This window comes from Trachemys scripta, chromosome 9 (genome assembly GCF_013100865.1).
Source record: "Trachemys scripta elegans isolate TJP31775 chromosome 9, CAS_Tse_1.0, whole genome shotgun sequence".
NCBI lineage: Eukaryota > Metazoa > Chordata > Testudines > Emydidae > Trachemys > Trachemys scripta.
Genome location: NC_048306.1, coordinates 101,329,741 through 101,346,729, shown reverse-complemented (window position 1 = coordinate 101,346,729; position 16,989 = coordinate 101,329,741). Strand labels below are relative to the sequence as shown.

Genomic DNA, 16,989 nt, shown 5'->3' with positions numbered 1-16,989 from the left:
ACTGACGTGTTGCAGGTTTGGTTTGCTATGCACACAGCCATCTGGATCCTCATCTAAAGTCTGAGTGCCTGAAAAAACAAGGCTGGGTAACTCGAGAGATGGGGGGGAGCCTCTTGCTGCTGGCTAGGCTGACAAAGAGCCTGGGACCAGCCCATTTCATGGTATTTCCTCACTTCCGATTGCTCCTGGACCCAACCAGAACCGGGTTTGCAAAGGGCAGCTTAATGGAGAGGGGTGGAAGGGTGTGGGAGAGGAGAAACGTACTCAGGCCTCCAGAAATGTTTCAGTGTCAGTTCTGAAGAGAGGCTCAGATCGGGTCTCAGGTCTTTCAAAACCCGTTTGCCCAGCCCTAGTTTTAGCCATAAGATTTCAGTAAAGGGGGAAAAGAAGATCATCACTATGTGTTCTCATGTGGGAGGAATAAAGCTCCAGGCTGTGAAATTAAGGCAGCTTGGAGACAGGCCAATTCTACCTTTTTATAAGCTCACCCATCACCATGGTATCCGAGCACCTTGCTTGAAAAGTAAACCGAGACTAACAACCCTCCCTTTGGTGAATCAGAAAGCAGGAGGTCCGAGGGCCTTAGTTCCCTCATTAGAGAGCTCAAGTCTAGACTCTAAGTATCACTGTGGAAATTGAAAGGCCAGATGGTACTTGACAAAACTTACACACGGAGTTCAGAAAATGATTCCTGACCTCAGCAAGGTAGTTTTAAAAAAACATTCCCCTTGGTCGTTTAGCAGATTGGCTTCATCTGAGCTTTCCACGAAGCGGGTGGAAATCCTCTTTGGTTTTGCTTTCACAGTGATAACTAGATACAAATGTTTAACGGTGGGGGAGTTAGACATGTGCCTGCCCACAATCTTCTGTTCCATTTAATTTCTAAGAAAAGTCACGGGGCAGAGTGAAGTGCTCCATGCAGCAGTACGGTGCAGCATTCAGAGCACAGCCATGAAAAAGAATTCACACTAAGCAGAGATGACTGTAAGCAGGATTGCAGCACAGTGAAACAGCGAGGGGCTTTCCTTCTCCATTGTGGACACAGTTTCATAATAGCTAAGAGAGACAAGGTGGCTGACGTAATCTCTTTTGTTGGGCCAACTTCTGCTGGTGAGAGAGACAAGCTTTCAAGCGACTCTGAGCTCTTCGGCCACCTGCGCTGAATATCTTCAAAGCAATTTTTAGCCCCATAACCCAAACCACACCTGGGCCAGTCACGGCCATGCCCTGAGTCTTTTATTCCAGTGTAGACGTAACCAGTGTCTCACAGGTAAATACAAAGCCCAGGTTTGCCAGGGCTGATTAAGTCTGCTGTGAAAAGTGACAGCTTTATGTTTGTTAATAACACTTTTCACAACAGACTTACTAACGAGCAATAAACAAACTACAATGATTTGGACGTGTATATGCGCATATTTATTTGGTTTTCCTAAAGCTAAATTAAGTATTTCAGGAAAAAGCGTGAGAGCGGCCACCAGCAAGAGTTGGTGGCCGCACTCTGAGGCTACCAAATTTTTTCCTGAGCACCCCTGCTCTATGCTGACGGGAGAGAGCTCGGTTGGCTTAATAACGCCACGTCCGCGACAGGAAGTGCCTATGTCGGCAGGAGAAGCTCTATGGTCGACATAGTGCTGTCCACTCCGGTGCTTAGGGTGGATTATTCACACCCTTGAGCACTGTAAATTATACCAAAGTAATTTGCAGTGTAGACATAGCCTGAGTACCTTTCCCAGACCTGGAGCAGAGCTCTGGGTAAGCTCAGAAGCTTGTCTCGCGCATCAACAGCAGTTGGTCCAATAAAAAAATACCACTTCACCCACCTTGTCTCTCTAATATCCTGCAGCCAACATGGCTACAACATTGCATAGGATAGCGAAGCTCATTTTAAGGTGGCTCTATTGCACATCGTTTGTGTTCTGTTTTAAGGAAAGCACAATTAAACGGTTACTATCCTATGAAACAATGAGCCAGTCTTGGGGATCAAAACAACTGGGTCTCTTTAAATCATACTGTTTAGAAAAATCTCTTCAAAGCTATAAGAAATGCAGCCTACTGCAAACCAATCTTGAAAGCAAATCTGCGTGACTTCTATACAGGATATATATTGATTTTAAAAACAACAAACACAAAACCAAGAGCTGAAAGGATGAGTATGGCAGTGTCTGTTAAATGGTGAGTTTTCCTGGACAATTTCAAATGGCGAGTGTTATCTGCAGATGATGGATAGTGGTTTAAAAAAAAAAAAATGATCTGGATGATTTACTGAACAATGATTAGAAATGAAAGGAAAGCCAGAAAGCCGGGAGTCAGTTTCTGCACAACACTAACTAGTGCCTACAACCCAGCATCACCTATGATTAGTTTAATCTTGTCTGCACAGCTCAGGAAAAAAGCAAAAACAAGCCAACCAGCCACCTCTGACAGGGAGAAGAAAGGGAAGGACGGCATGAAATGCTGAAGCTTGGTTGGAAAAGGATTGTTTCGGTGTGGGTAACTCCGCCATGCCAGACAACCTGAGCAGGGGATTTGGTGTCAGTGAATCTTAGGACAGTTAGCTTCCACCCAACCTGCAGTTACTGTGGTGCCCTGCAGTAGATGTAACATAAGCACTCTTAGGGGTTGGTGCCAGTTTATCAAACATTAAGAGACTGGTGAATAGGACAATATTTTCCAAGGCATAGATGCTTCCAGGACAGAATCTCTCTTCTTTTGTATTTATTTTTCCTTTTAAAAATAGGGATGGTTCTGAACTAGAATCTCAGATCCACACCCACTCTGAATATGGGGGAAGCTTGGATCCAGATCAGAACACTTTGCAGATAGGACCCACAACACGTGAGGATAATACAAACCAATAACAATGGGTCCTTATCACCTGGCACTCAGGTACTTCACAGGTGCCAGAGCAACATGCTAGATGCTCTCGGTGCTTCTAGAGAACCCACTACGGTTAGCTATCTAGTTGCTAAATGCAAGGAGAAAAAAGGCCATTATTACTGGATGATTAAGGACCTTCTACCCTGCCTCTCCCATGGTTGGATCATGTTTCTAGACTGTAGATCATGACAGGTGGAAGGGAAATGTCACCATGCCATTTTGCAGCCTCCCTTATGATATCCTGCTCTCCAGGCGCATCACGCATGGTGCTGCATATCTTCTTAGCATACAGGTTCAGAGAATCATAGATCTTTTCCATCTCTAACTTGTGCTATGAAATCTAGCCAATCCTCTCACCCCAGCAAGAGCAAGATTATTCCCCTACAGCATGTCTCCCATTGACTTGCCAAGTCGAATTCTAAAAGCTTCCAGCAGGAGGGGTCCGTCACCACTTTCATTGGGAGAATATTTTGTGTACGGTAGATCTCATCATTCTGATGTTTCCATCTAGTTGCTGCTACACAGTTTGTGGTATGAACTTTCTGGCCATCCTAAAGCTTATTTCTGACTGAACTTTAACTAAACATTTTGCTTGTGAGGGCAGATGAAATATTTAATAATCAGACACAGATCTTAAGGTCATAAATCAGAGGTCTGCTCTTCAACTGTGCAATTCCTGAATCAAAAAATGGCAAATCCTTTCCCAACACACATTTTCAGGAGGAAGAACGTCAGAAAGAACCGCCACCAGCAAATAGAGCAATTTTCACGCTGTTCAATAATTAAACACCCTGATTCTCTCCTGACCTGGAGGGAGGTTGTGTTTGATCATAAAAGCAGGTCCCCAAGGAAAAACAGCCCTGCAGATTACATTCTTTCCATGATTAACAGATCGGAGTGATAATCTTGGTGAAGATGTTCTTTGGAGACCCTCCTGTTTTTCAGTAAGTCATACCAGTTGAATATACTGGTTCTAATGCTGGATACATACCTGATAGGAATTCTGTTTGAAAGGCCACTCCATAGACCAGTTATTCGTTACACACTTACACCACTGCGGTATTTCAGATGACACCAATCAACAATGGAAACACGATCCTTAAAATTGCAGTGTCTAAATCACCTTAAGCTTTCTTGTTAGTACACTCCACGTTAATAAATTAGACACATATACTGTCTGCCACATATCATCTTTAAGCACAAGCAGGTTTTACACACATACCGTCCCAACCCTATAACCCATTTTAACGGAACATTAAAATAAAAATGGGAACAAGAGCTTTATCTAATCTCCTGGTTTTAGCCTAGGGCCCAATAAGTCAATAACAAAACCCCAATAGATGTCACTGGGTCGTTAAGCAGAGCAGAAGAAATGAATTTAAACCAAAATCCCAGCTCTCCCAGCAGGAGGTCAAACTGCCTAGCTCAGGATCACCGGTACTAGCGTGTGATCCTTGCGCTAGAGAGGAAAGGTTACCTCCGTTCTCTGGGTAGTAACTGTCCTCGTGAGCGGTGTGTCCCTGGGGTTCTGGGTAGTGCTTTTTACTTTTCTTTTCTTCCTGCAGTTCCTTCTGCTGTAGGATGCGGGCAATGTCCTAGAGGTGGAGGAGAGACAGAGTCAGGACATTTCCCGAGAGCACTGGGAATTCTCTCTCTCCTTCACTTATTATCACCAAGGAGACAATAAGTCGTAGCTGTGGACGCCTCTCCTGCTATTAGGATGAACAGAATGCCGTAAGTAACAATCCTTTGCATTTCTGAAGGCCCCCCATCTAAAGATCCCAATGAGCATCACGGACTGTGAATTCACCCTCGCAACATTCCAGGGATTTAGTTCATTACCCTCAGTTTACACAAGGGAAGACGAAGGCACAGGGAGATCAAGCAACAACCTGACCCACATGCTGGCTGGTACACCCCACAGCTCTCTCTTACCAGAGGGAATGAATGAGGGGACTACATGGCTCTGTCCTCCTGTCCTTTGCTTTGGGGACGAGGGATCCTGCAGGACACCCTCTTCCCCATCAACCCCCCAGTGCACAAATAAGCATGCAAGGAGCACCAGGGAGTGAATCAGCATCGACTGTGCTATGGTGTTCTACTCCCCGCTGTAGTTGTGAATATCTGAATGGGTTAATTTTAGCTACTGCTGGCAGTAAGTATAGATTTTATTTTACATGAGGCCAGTTGTAGGTGCACTGGCGGAGTGGTTAAGGCATTCGGCTACAATCCCGGAGGCCGTGGGCTCGAGGCTCGCTCGTTCTGACGCTGAAAGGCCACCTCCAATTACAAAGTGGGCACCGGCTCCATGGGGACCATGTCGCTCCCTTGCGGATAGTCAGCTGTGAAACTGATGTGCCTTAACCGGTCAGCCTGATGAGCCATTGGTGCAGGAGGTTGACTGTTGTAGGTCTGAGCACCGGGCTGGCAGCCAGGAGTTCTCGAGTCCTATTCCCAGCTCTGATGCAAACTCCCTTGGTAGAGTCAGACAAGACACCGGTGTCTCACTTTTCCCATCTGTAAAAGGTAGTTCCACCTCCTCACATTCAAATCAGCAGGTCTCCAGCCCTAGCCACATACAGATCTTGCAACTGCTCCTCAAACACCCAATGGAAGCAGAGCTCGAAATGGCTCTAGGAGGATTGGAACTGCCACACTGGACCAGAGCTGCGGTCCATCAATTCCACTATGCTGCTTGAACAGTGGCCACTGCCTGATGCTTTAGGGGTAGGTGCAAGAAACTCTGAAATAGTCAATCATGGAGTAACCAGCCCAGAGGGGAAGTTTCTTCCTAACCTGTTAATTACTGGTTGCCTTATGCCTTGAAGCGGGAGGGTTTACACATCCAATCAAAACACCTTTTTTTAAATCCTCATATCAAATGTGTCTGGAGATCTTCTCAATAACTATCTGAATGAACGATCCTTTTTTGAATCCTACACTAAGCTCTTGGCTCAGTATCTTCATGTGGCAGTGAGTTCCACAGGTAAATTATTAATCGTGTAAACTACTATTTCTTGTATTGGGTTTAAATTTGGTGCCTTTCCATTTCACTGAATCCCCTTTATTTTATATTATAAGAATGGCTCAACTCCGGTTGAGTTAACAACCACCCCTCCTCTATTGAGTACAGCAAGTCCATAAATAGATCAACTTAAGCATACTACCTATCAGGCTGGGACAGTCCTGGACTTGTAAATCCATATAAGCTGGTTCTTAGAAAGAGGATTTTCATTAGGAGCACCCGATTCACTTTCTCGATCTACTTTGGGTTGTATATACTTCCACCCATCGCCATAGTATCTGAGTGCCTTCCACCAAACAAAAAAATATCAAGAGCGATACCAAAATCCCTGTCTGACCCTTCTCCCTTCTTCAGGGTCAAGGCTCTGCTTTGGTAGCTAGTTGGGTGTTTTTTTTTTTCCTCCTTTCTCTTTTTTTGGGGGGGGGGGAGGAGAGGGGAGGGGTTTGGGAATAGAAGGGGGAGTATTTCCATCCCTACAGCCTTCATCATTGTATAGCCATTTGTCATGCCCCCATCACTTTGGTTATGACCATGGCACCTCCCTCACTGGAGGTTTTTAAGAACAAGTTGGACAAACTCCTGTCAGGGATGGTTTAGATAATATTTAGTCCTGCCTGAGTGCAGGGGACTGGACTACATCAGCGACTGAGGTTCCTTCCAGTCCTGCGTTTCTATGACTGTATGCGGAAGGTGCGAGGTGCCCGTTCTGATGTTTGAAGGCGATCACCTGCATTGTCCAGCCCTGAAAGCCAGAATGCCCAAAGCAAGGAAGGCGAGATTGAATTTTCAAGCTCCAGGCTTTCAGGATCCACAACGAGGCTATTAAAAATAAAACCCTCTCTCATACCCACCCACGTGGCAGTGCAAAGCACCTTCCTCTTATCTCACTGCTTTTCCTCCCACTAGCATAGTTCTGGGTTGTGTCACTGCCAAATGCGAGTTGTTTATTAGCACCGGGGTTTCCAGAGGCAGGTATGAACTTGCTTCAAACTGGATGTTAAATACAGGGACTGCTGTACGTCAAGCACAGAAATGCATCAGTGTAACGGCCAAGGGCTGGCGGGAAAGAAACGGGAAAGGGATCTTTAGAAGAAAGGAACAGTGCCTGGTGCAGAGGGGTCAATGCAGCTCACTGGACGGGCAGTAAGACAGCAGGGTCTGCCACTTTCCTCACCAGTTTTCCTTCATGATGATTATTGGGAGGGCGAGACTGTAGTGCCTGCGAAGCACCGGCTGCTTGGGGGCCTGTTCTTTGGGGGACCCCCATGTTCTGCAACTCCCAGGGCAGCCTGATTGCGAAAGAGGGATCAGGGCTGGGAGAGGAAAAAGGAACTCAACACTAGATTCTGGTAGCAGGACTGGTGGGAGAAGATGCTGTCTTGGGGCACTGCACATTAAAGGCCAGGACGTGGTGCGCCAAGGCTGATACAAAAGCAGAGGGAACCAATTCAGCTGTCCCCAACTAAACCATGCCTAGTGATAGAGAAAGCTAAAGAAAAATAACATGAGGAATACGTCACGAGGTCCCCCTGGAATCCAGAAAGGCTGAGAATGAACATGGCCAGGCAGGCAGTGCTTATGGTGGGATTCAACATCCCCCATTTTGGAACTGCAGAGAGACGTCCTAACATCCCTGGCACTTGGGCCAAGGTTGCAGACAGCGAGCGGCCATTTTGGCCCCGTGAATCTGCTTTGAACACGGCCGCCCAATGGCACCCGGGACACACCATGATTCAGAACCAGCGCAGATAAGAAGGATTTCTCAGGAGAAAAGCACCATTCCATGTCCATGTCAGCGGGCAAAGACGCTGATACAGCACCGCAGACCACGGTCTCCCTGGCCTCTTCTCTAAATACTCTGCCCTCGTTAGGAGACGCTCCCCCACCTGGAGTGAACCCGATGGGAGAGCTGAGGAGAGAATGCCAGCCTACGGGTTTCTCTGCATGGTGGGTTAGTCCACACCAGAGGGATGGAAATTTCAGTCCACACTAGCGTATCATGCGCCAACTGGCCTGTGGACCCTGCTGGTGTGCAATAAAAGTTCCCTCGTGCAAGTGAGCATAGGAGCTACATTAGCACTATGTTAATCTAAACTCCCTAGGTTTTTCTCCATGCCCTAGACTGGAGTTATGAAGCAGCTGAAGGATTTTAGAAATGCCAGTCAGGGAGAGGCAATATGGATTGGTGGCTGAAGCAGGCACAGTGAGTCAAAGGACCCGGATGTTACTGACTCACTGAGACACCACGGCAAATCCTTTCTCCTCTCTGTCCCCATTTTGCAGATGAAGAAACTGAGGACAACAGCTTCTTCCCAAAGGTGCTGTGAGGATTTTGAAGTGCTAGCAGGAAAGGTGCTACGAAACTGCAAAAGTATTGTGGTTATAAACACTTCTGGTAAACACGCCGGAAACGCTTCTATTTCTGCTGTGGCATTGAAGGAGGTACTGCTGGGATTTAAATTCACACGTGGGATTTCCATTATTTCAGGGTTTAAATCAGCCCTTTACGATAATCTGCATTGTAGGGCAGGTGGAGGCCCCAAGTGGCATTTACAAAAACATCCTTTTGCCTGGTTGAGTTAACAACCACCCCTCCTCTATTGAGTACAGCAAGTCTATAAATAGATCGACTTAAGCATACTACCTATCGGGCTGGGACAGTCCTGGACTTGTAAATCCTTATAAGCTGGTTCTTAGAAAGAGGATTTTTGACCAGGTAGGCCAAGTGCTTCATTGCAAAACCCTGTGCGACGGACAGCGGCCATGCCCTTAGCACACAGCCACTGCCATCTGCAGTCATAGGACGCTATCAGCGGGACAGGAGTTACCAGATATACTCAGTCAACAATCCACCCTTGTGTACAGTACGAGCATAAACAGTCTGGCACGGCTCCAGTGACTTTATCCACAAAGTCACAGCACAGGCTGCAACAGAACTACTAACTAAAGCCCCATCCTGCAAGCTGGTCTCCAGGAATGGACCCCTTTTATTAGGGACATAGGATACAGGATATTAAGGGGTCTCCTGGGTCAATGAGTCCAGTCCCCTGCTAATACGGGCAGCACCATCATATAATCCTGTTCCTAAACGTCACTGGGGTTCTACCCATGTAGGTCAGCTTTCAGGATCGGGACCCAAATCTGCACAGGCTAAAGAACTCCACTACGTGGTCTGTGTCTGTTCTTGCTTTGCACACGGGGTTATGCAGTCCAATCACAGAGGGCCCAATTCTGCAACCCTGACCCCTGTTGAGAGGCACCTTTCTCCACAAGGAGCCCCCGTGACCCCAGTGGGATTCCGGTGGAGCCAGAATCCAGCGTGTGGAATTCTGAACTCTGCCCAATCCATACTACGGGGACGAGTACCATAAATACACCAATATAAATACATGCAAGGGCACTGCTTATCCAGAACATCTTAATAGGGCTCGGGTCTCTCTCCGTCCCTTTACCCGGAAAAAAGGCAAGAACCCCAGGTTCAAGGACAGGAGCGGTCGACAGGCTAATCCAGTGTTTAGTTAATTTCACCGACGTTCAGGTACCTCCCATGTGCCAGGGAGAGGGGTGGAGGGAAAGTGACAGACTAGAATAAGACGACAATAATACCACCACCACCAAGCTCTTACTGGGCACTTTTCATCCATAAGATTTCAATGTGCTGTACAAAGGAGGCCAGTATTATTATTCCACTTACGATCATTTCATCAGATTGTTAACTGCTGCCCCGACTATGGGCCAGGAGGCACCTGCTGCTTTTAGCTCAGTTCTATTTGTAAAGCCGCGAGGAAGGATGTGGTCTCAGAGAGAGCAGAATACACTGCCCTGGCAAAGCGAAGGGAAGGCTCTGCAGTGCTCCACCCATTGTCCCGCTAGGCAAGTTCACTGCACAAACCCTTTGGTTTGTTAATATCACTTGCTTATTTCCGGAGGGCACATTCACACCCTCTTCGCTTTTCAGTGCGTGTCTGGGCAGCTGTTGGTCACCTGTTTAATGTCCTGAGCCGAGATGATGCTTTGGAGTCCAATAAGGCGACAAAAATCAGATTGCCAGCAAGTCTAATTAAAGGGAGAAATTCTGATCTCTGAAGTGCTCCTAGAAACCATGCACTGGTCAATGCCCTCTGCTAGGTTACAACCCCCCCAAAAAGCAAAAGCTGCTAGCTGTCACTTGGCCTTTCTTTAGAGTCTTCATTCCTATTTCCCCGAGTTAGAAGAGAGACCGCACATCTGTTCCTCTGCAGAGGAGAAGCTGTGCCTCAGAGAATCCTTTTAATAAATAAGGGCACTGCTCCCCGGTTGGCAAGGCAGCTTTTCCCTCGCTCTGTGGCTTCCCCGGATAAATAGCCTGGAAGTTGGGCTTAGCAAAACGATTTCAGTCCAAACCCCTTGGAGAGCATGGACCCCTATGGCCAGACTGTGTTTTCTCATCCATTGGCTGCACTGGAAGCTGTGTGCGGACACCACCCCAGCAGGTGCTCCTTAAGGGATTATGCATCAGGCAGGCACAGCACATCCTAGAGTGCAAGGCGACTGACACGGCTCTTGCACACCTTGAGCACAAGGACTGATTATACCCCATTCTTGCACAGGGGCATAAGGGGCTGCATGAATTCCCCTTGCACAGCCTCTCCCCTCCTGCACATCCACACGGAGCTGGGCATAATCCAGCCCCCACCGGGCAAACACACTCTTCAGCATTGGTTTGGCCAATGGCTGGAATATGCCTGACCTGCTTTAATAAAAAACAGCCCCGCTTCCCCCGCATCTTGAAGGGTTACCTCGTCTTTCTCCTCTTGTCTGCGCCGCTGTTCTGCTTCAATCACCAATTTCACCTGAATTTCCTGAGCTATCTCGCAGTCCTGCCGTTCTCTGGAAGGCAGAAGGAGGAAGAGGTTACACACTTTGGACATCAGCCAGACTGCAGAGCCAGAGAAGAAAGGTACAATGGACTCCAAGCCCAGCATTATTATTTATTCTTTGTACTACTGTACCACCTGGGACTCCTATCATGCAAGGTGCTGTACAAACACAGAACAAAGATATAGGATGTCGGCTTTTGGGGCTGGGGACTAAGTGCAAGACACAAGACAGACAGCCGGAGAGTACCAGGAAACAAGGGACAGCATTGGTTGGCATGAGAGGCAGTGGTCCAATCATCGTCAAGTGTTTTTGCAGGCATCATGGCGAAGGAGAGTTTTGAGGGAGGAGGAGGAGGAGGAAGCTGCTTTGTGGATGTTTTGGGGGGGGCTCCTCCCAAGCAGGAGGGGCTGCAAGGAAGAAAGCATGAAGGCGTTTGAAAATGTAACAGCCGGGCAGCACAGGGCGATCATAGGAGAGCATCGACTGCAAAAGAGAGAGGATAGGCAGGGCAGGGCCTTGAAAGCGACAAGTGGCTTGTTTGCTGCTGTAGAGAATGGGGAGCCAGTGGAGGGGTGACAGGGTGAAAGTTGCAGGTTAGGAAAACGATCTTTGCAGCAGCATTCTGAATGGATGCGAGCGGGACTAGACTGCATTTGTCAAGGCCAGAGAGAAGGATGTCGCAGTAGCGGAGGTGCGAGATGACAAGCGCCTGGACAAGACTTTTAGCTGAACGAATGGCTAGAAAAGGTCACATCTTAGAGACGGTGGTGCTGATTCTTTCTGTGTGATTTGGACAGAGTGTGGATGCGAGGACCTAGAGTGAGATCGGAGTTGAAGAGGACATTGTGGTTCTGGGCTGAGTGACAAGTGGGGTGGTGGTGCTGGCCACAGAGATCGAGAAAGGAGGCAGCAGAAAGGGTTTGGCAAAGGGGCACAGCGATTGGGGCTCGGTTTTAGGCATGTTCAACTTGAGCTGGCAGCTAGACATCCCCAAAAGGAAGTCAGGCTGAGATTTCAGTTTGGACTGAAGGAGACAAGTCTGCAGTAGACAGGTAGATCTGCAAGTTATCAGCACAGAGATGGTAGCTGAATTTGTGTTTGCAGATGAGGTTATCCAGAGATCTGGTGTAGAGGGAGAAGAGAAGGAGATGAAGGACAGAACCTAAATCACTAAGAAAGAATTTTAAACTCTCATCGATTTTCCATTGTTACTCAGGTTTGCATCTCTCTGCATTTTACTCAGCTCAGGCAGCGAGACTAGCTTGATACGATGCACTTGCGTGTCTGGTCACCTTCACTTTCCAGTTCTCCTGCACTAGCAACATTTGAATTCACAATTGAGTGGGTGTGAAACTTTCCTTCTGGAGCCCTCAAATGCAGGTGAGCTCACCTGGCTCCAAGCATGGATCATGGTTTGGTCTTGGGCAAACCTGATCTAAGCAGGGATTTGCAGGCTCAAGTGAATCCCATGCAAAACTGCTGCCCAACAGGCTACAACGGCGGCGGAGGAAGTGTCTCTCTCTCTCTAACATTCTGGATCCTTTAGGACCAGAACCTCAGGAAACCTCAGAGGACACGGCACGGATCTAGGAAGAATAAACCTAAAGGGTCAGATCCTGAGAGGTACCGAGTGCCTGCAATCCCCCTTGACATCTCTGAGCAGAGCTGAGGGGCTCCATTCACCAATGCCAGGCAATCTCCTAAATGTGAAAAACACCCCTTCCCGCAGATGGCTAAGAGACTGCAGCACCGCTAATCACTTCCCCGAGCATGGGAGGCAAAGTCACTGCCTCTCGACTCACAGCACTGTCTAGAGTGCTTGGCTGTGTGGGAATGAAAAAAAAAAAAAAAAAAAAAAAGACACAAAAGCGTTTTCTTGCTCCTGATGAGAGTCTCTTGGAATGCAATATACTAAGCTGTTTACTAACCACTGAGTTGCACCAATGGGTTATACTTTCTCTTTCATTGTTTGGCTGGTAATAACTGGGAACTTGGATTAATTGCTTGAGGCATGTCTTTTAAAACTTTTAATGTAGTGAAGATGTTTCCATTTTAATTGAAGTGAACTTCATCCCCCTACAAGTCAAGTGGAAGCAGCAGGTGCCAACACCTCCGGACACCAATTGTCCTTCATCTGCAGATTTTCAGAACAAAGCCCAGTGGTTCTGGCTAATGCTTCCCGGGTCTATACTCCATTTTCACTGCATTACTTTTAAAAATCTGTTTCATGAAAATACTTCTGTTCATATTAGCTCTGGCAAATAATTGGAACAGGGTAGTGTGGCACAAAGAGAAAGGGTGGGGAAGAGATCAAATCAATTTAAAATGGTCCCTTTAACAGATGCTTCGTGGGATGGGGAGCAATCCCGTGAAACGCAAAATTACATACCAGCTCAGGGTGGGTGGGTGTCCTTGCATTTATCTTCCCCCAGTTCTTCCTAACTTTGGAAATCTAGGATTTAAAAAACCCTCAGAAAGCTAGGATAGTCAAATATTGATTTCTTAAGAGACTGTCCGTTCCTGCTTCCTTACTCCCCGATCCCCTTCCAATGGGAAATCCTCCAGGTTTAGCTGTGGTGGTGAAGTCGTTCTCTAGACAGGAAAGAGGCAGCAGGAGCTCACAGAGGATTAAGAAAGCGAGATTCCGTTGCACACCCATCACGTCCCCGGCCTTGCACATCTCTTCTGGCAGAGAGGCTAGAGTACAGGAGTGGAACTGCGGCGGACGTGATGCTTTTCCAACCTTTAGCAGGAAGCTTCAGCCGTTCTGCCAGCAGAGCAACTCGCTGGGTCCCAACAGCATCAAAACCTGCTGAGAAACGGGGCTAGTCGGCAAATAAGGATGTTTGCTGCAGACGGTAACGTGAACCTCGTGCGCACACACACGCTCAGGCAATTTACATGTTCAGAGGAGATAGCGGCTAGAAAAATAAGTATGTATTTTATACACACATACATTCACTCTTCCTTCGCTTCTATTCAGCCAAAGTGATTTAGGAGCATCAAAACCGACAGGGTAAACAGGGAGTTAAACGCTTAGGTCAAAGAGTGATTTATGTTCGTCCAGGCACGAAGTGAAACCCTTGCTTTCCTCGGAGAGATTTTTATCTAAGATTAAGGAAAACAAGAGAAAAAAAAAATCAAGTCTCCATGGGAGAGGGCGAGTCACCTCTGAAACATGCTGCATCACAAAACAGCGTCTGCCTCCACAAACTCCTAAAACCTGACGGCATAGTGCAGAGGGAGCAAAGTCAGAAGATCCACTACTCAGTAGCACAAACACTCCCGATGGGAACATGCCGATATCGGCAACTCTTATAACAGGGGGATTCAGCACAATACATGGCCTTTTTGTAGCCCTTTATATGCTCGAAGCTATGCCAAACATTCGCCACCAGTGACGGGGGTGACTAAGTTTCCTCACTTCACAGACAGGCCAAATGAGACAAAGGAAAATGACCTGCCCGAGGCCAGGGGGTGAATCAGTTGGCAGAGCCAAGATTAGAACCCACAGCCACAGCTGGGTGAAATTTTTCGGCCGGAAAACGTTTTTCAACCATAAAAAGCAGATCCGAGTGGACTAACCACGCTACCTGCCATAAGCTATGGATCCAGTTAGAGCTTACAGAAACTGATTTGTATTCCGTACAGCGGAGAGAGGAACAGGAGCACAAGAAGAGCAAAAAGTTGGACTGTCCCTGGCACGGACTCTGTTTGCTAATGATCAGCTGAAAACAGCAGCTCAGAGGGCAGCGACCCTGTGAAACAAGCGCTTGCGCGACTCCACCCCCCACTCACATGTCTTTGTAGCGCTTCTGGATTTGGGCCCGTGCTTTCAGATCCTCCTCTTCCTGCAGCTGCTTGGCCACCTGCAGGTCATGTTGCACCAGGCGGTTGCGCTGAACGTTTGTTGCCAAGTGATGTTCAACTGGAAAGAAATGGAAGAGGAATGTCAGTATCAACATTGGTATGTAAATGGACAGGCGGGCTTCAAAGAGAGTGTGCTTTGCATCAGGGAAATGCCAGGCAGCACCTGAAGTGATGGGAGGGGTTCTCCCGCGGGCGTAGGTAATTCACCTCCTTGAGAGGGTGTAGCTAGGTCAATGGAAGAATTCCATCCGTCTATACCGAGGGTTCAGTTGGCTTAACTATGTCGCTCAGGTGTGGGGGTCGATGTAACTTTTTAGCATAGACCCGGCCTAAGTAAAGGGAAGCAGGTTTTGAACTGGGACAGCCTCAATTCATTACAGTGCCTTTTTACCATATTGAAAGGGCTACTTATGCCCATTCCAAAATGAGATCTGCTCATCTTAGGGTTCGCCACAGAGCTCAACACGATCCTTATTAGATTAACCTCTTCATTTTCACTACAGAAGAAATTGTAAACAGCCATAACGGGATTGGCTCGCTAAAGTCATTCCTGCCCCAAACTCAGCGCTGCAACGAGCGACGAAGTAACAGATAAAGCAACTGGACGGCATCGAGGTAAAAAGGACGACCAAGGTTTCCAGGACCCAGCCTGAGACATCTTAAAGAGGCCTGATTTTCAAAGGACAGGTGCTCAACACTTCTGAAAATCAGACTCCTTTAAGGCGCCTCAGGCTGGTCACCTAAAACTTGAGGGTTCTGAACTCTTTAGGCACTTTTGAAAATCTGGGCCAATATTTTAAAAACAAAAACACACCACTGGTGTAAAGTTTTACCAGAACCACCTTAAAGAGATTTAGGCCCAAAGAGATCACTTCACCCACCACTCAAATGCTGCCATCGCTGGGGTTTAGCATGTTTAACAGTGCGCAGCAATTGTTAACGGTAGGAAGAATAATCTGATTCCAATTCAAAGTAGAGTTTTTGTTAGCAACACTGATCTCGTAAGGGGATAGAACACCCAACAGCAAAACATGTAAATCCCTTCTAGAAAACCCACCGTTGCTCCAGTGACTTTTCTGCCCTCTGCTTCCCTGTCTCTGCACTTTGGACCCTGCTGGGACAGAGTCAATGCAAACCGACAGACACGAGGCACTTACTCTCCTGCTCCTGCAGACTGTGAGCGAGGGTGTGATCCTCCAGCACGGCGAAGTCTCGGCACACTGCGTGGGGGAAGGAGAGCGGCAGAGGGTCAATGCCAGGAACACAAAGGGTTCAGGAGCATGGGGAAGACAAACAGTTGCGAATAAATCGGAGAGAATCTCCCCCACCCCCACTTTCTGAGCTTTCCTTTCCCACTCAGTGAGTAGTTTTAGCATGCACTTCCTTCTCTTGTCCTCACCTTCAGCCCCTATCCAGTCCACTGCCTGCATCTCTGCTCACGTTTCTTATGACGTCCTGCCCTGCCCAGGCTTTCAACACAGCCAGCTCCAAGCATTCAAGAACCAGGAGATAGATGCAAAAAGGGATATTCATCACGCTCTCTGTATTGGTCTTCTGGCTTTTGCACCTTTTGGGGGTCACATGTGCAAACTTGTTCTCTGCAACCATGTGCTAAAAGCTGAGATTCTGTTGCGTTCACTTACCTTCAGCGTTCAAAGGCTTAAGACAAACAATGAACGCGTGAGACTCACCATAAAACCACGAAATGTACAAGGGGTAAGGTCAGGCTAATGTCCACCGGTGACTCCCTGGAACTGACTGGGTGGGGTCCAACCACGTGGCATTAATTGATTATTTTCGCTCAGTGCCCCAGAGGAGGGCAGGAAACAGTAATAATGAACAGCCCTCTCCAAGTCAGTGAGAATATGCTCTTTATTAGGGTTACCATACGTCCTCTTTTTCCCGGACATGTCCGGCTTTTTGGCAGTCAAACCCCCGTCCAGGGGGAATTGCCAAAAAGCCGAATATGTCCGGGAAAATGGCGGCTCTGCTCCTCCCCGACTCTTCGGCTCTGTTTAAGAGCCGGGCTGCCCGAGCACTACTGGCTTCGGGCAGCCCCCGTGCCTCCGGACCCTGCGCCGCCGGAGCCCGGGAGAGGAAGTGCCCGGCTGGGGGCGCAGGGTCCGGAGGCATAGGGGCTGCCCAAAGCCCGAGCGCTACCGGCTTCACGGTTTGCCGGACAGCCTCCAGACCCTGCGCCCCCGGCTGGGCGCTTCCCCTCCCGGGCTCCAGCTGTGCTGGGGAAGCGCCAGCCGGGGGCGCAGGGTCTGGGGGCTGCCCGGCAAACCGTGAAGCCGGTAGCGCTCGGGCAGCCCTTTCCCCGTGGCTGGGAGTGGGAGGGAGGAGGGGCAGAGTTA

General features: G+C 48.1%; 1 protein-coding gene across 2 annotated transcripts in view; it reads right to left on the bottom strand.

Annotated features, from left to right (window-relative positions):
- The window catches only part of CCDC50 (coiled-coil domain containing 50), a 55,114-nt gene that overhangs the window by 16,353 nt on the left and 21,772 nt on the right, over positions 1–16,989 (bottom strand). For both annotated transcript variants that reach the window (XM_034782724.1, XM_034782725.1), the window contains exons 2-5: positions 15,790–15,852; positions 14,561–14,690; positions 10,681–10,771; positions 4,355–4,472 (exon numbers count right to left, since the gene is read on the bottom strand). In XM_034782724.1, coding sequence (XP_034638615.1) covers positions 4,355–4,472; positions 10,681–10,771; positions 14,561–14,690; positions 15,790–15,852 — 402 coding nt within the window. The remainder of the gene's footprint in view (positions 1–4,354; positions 4,473–10,680; positions 10,772–14,560; positions 14,691–15,789; positions 15,853–16,989) is intronic.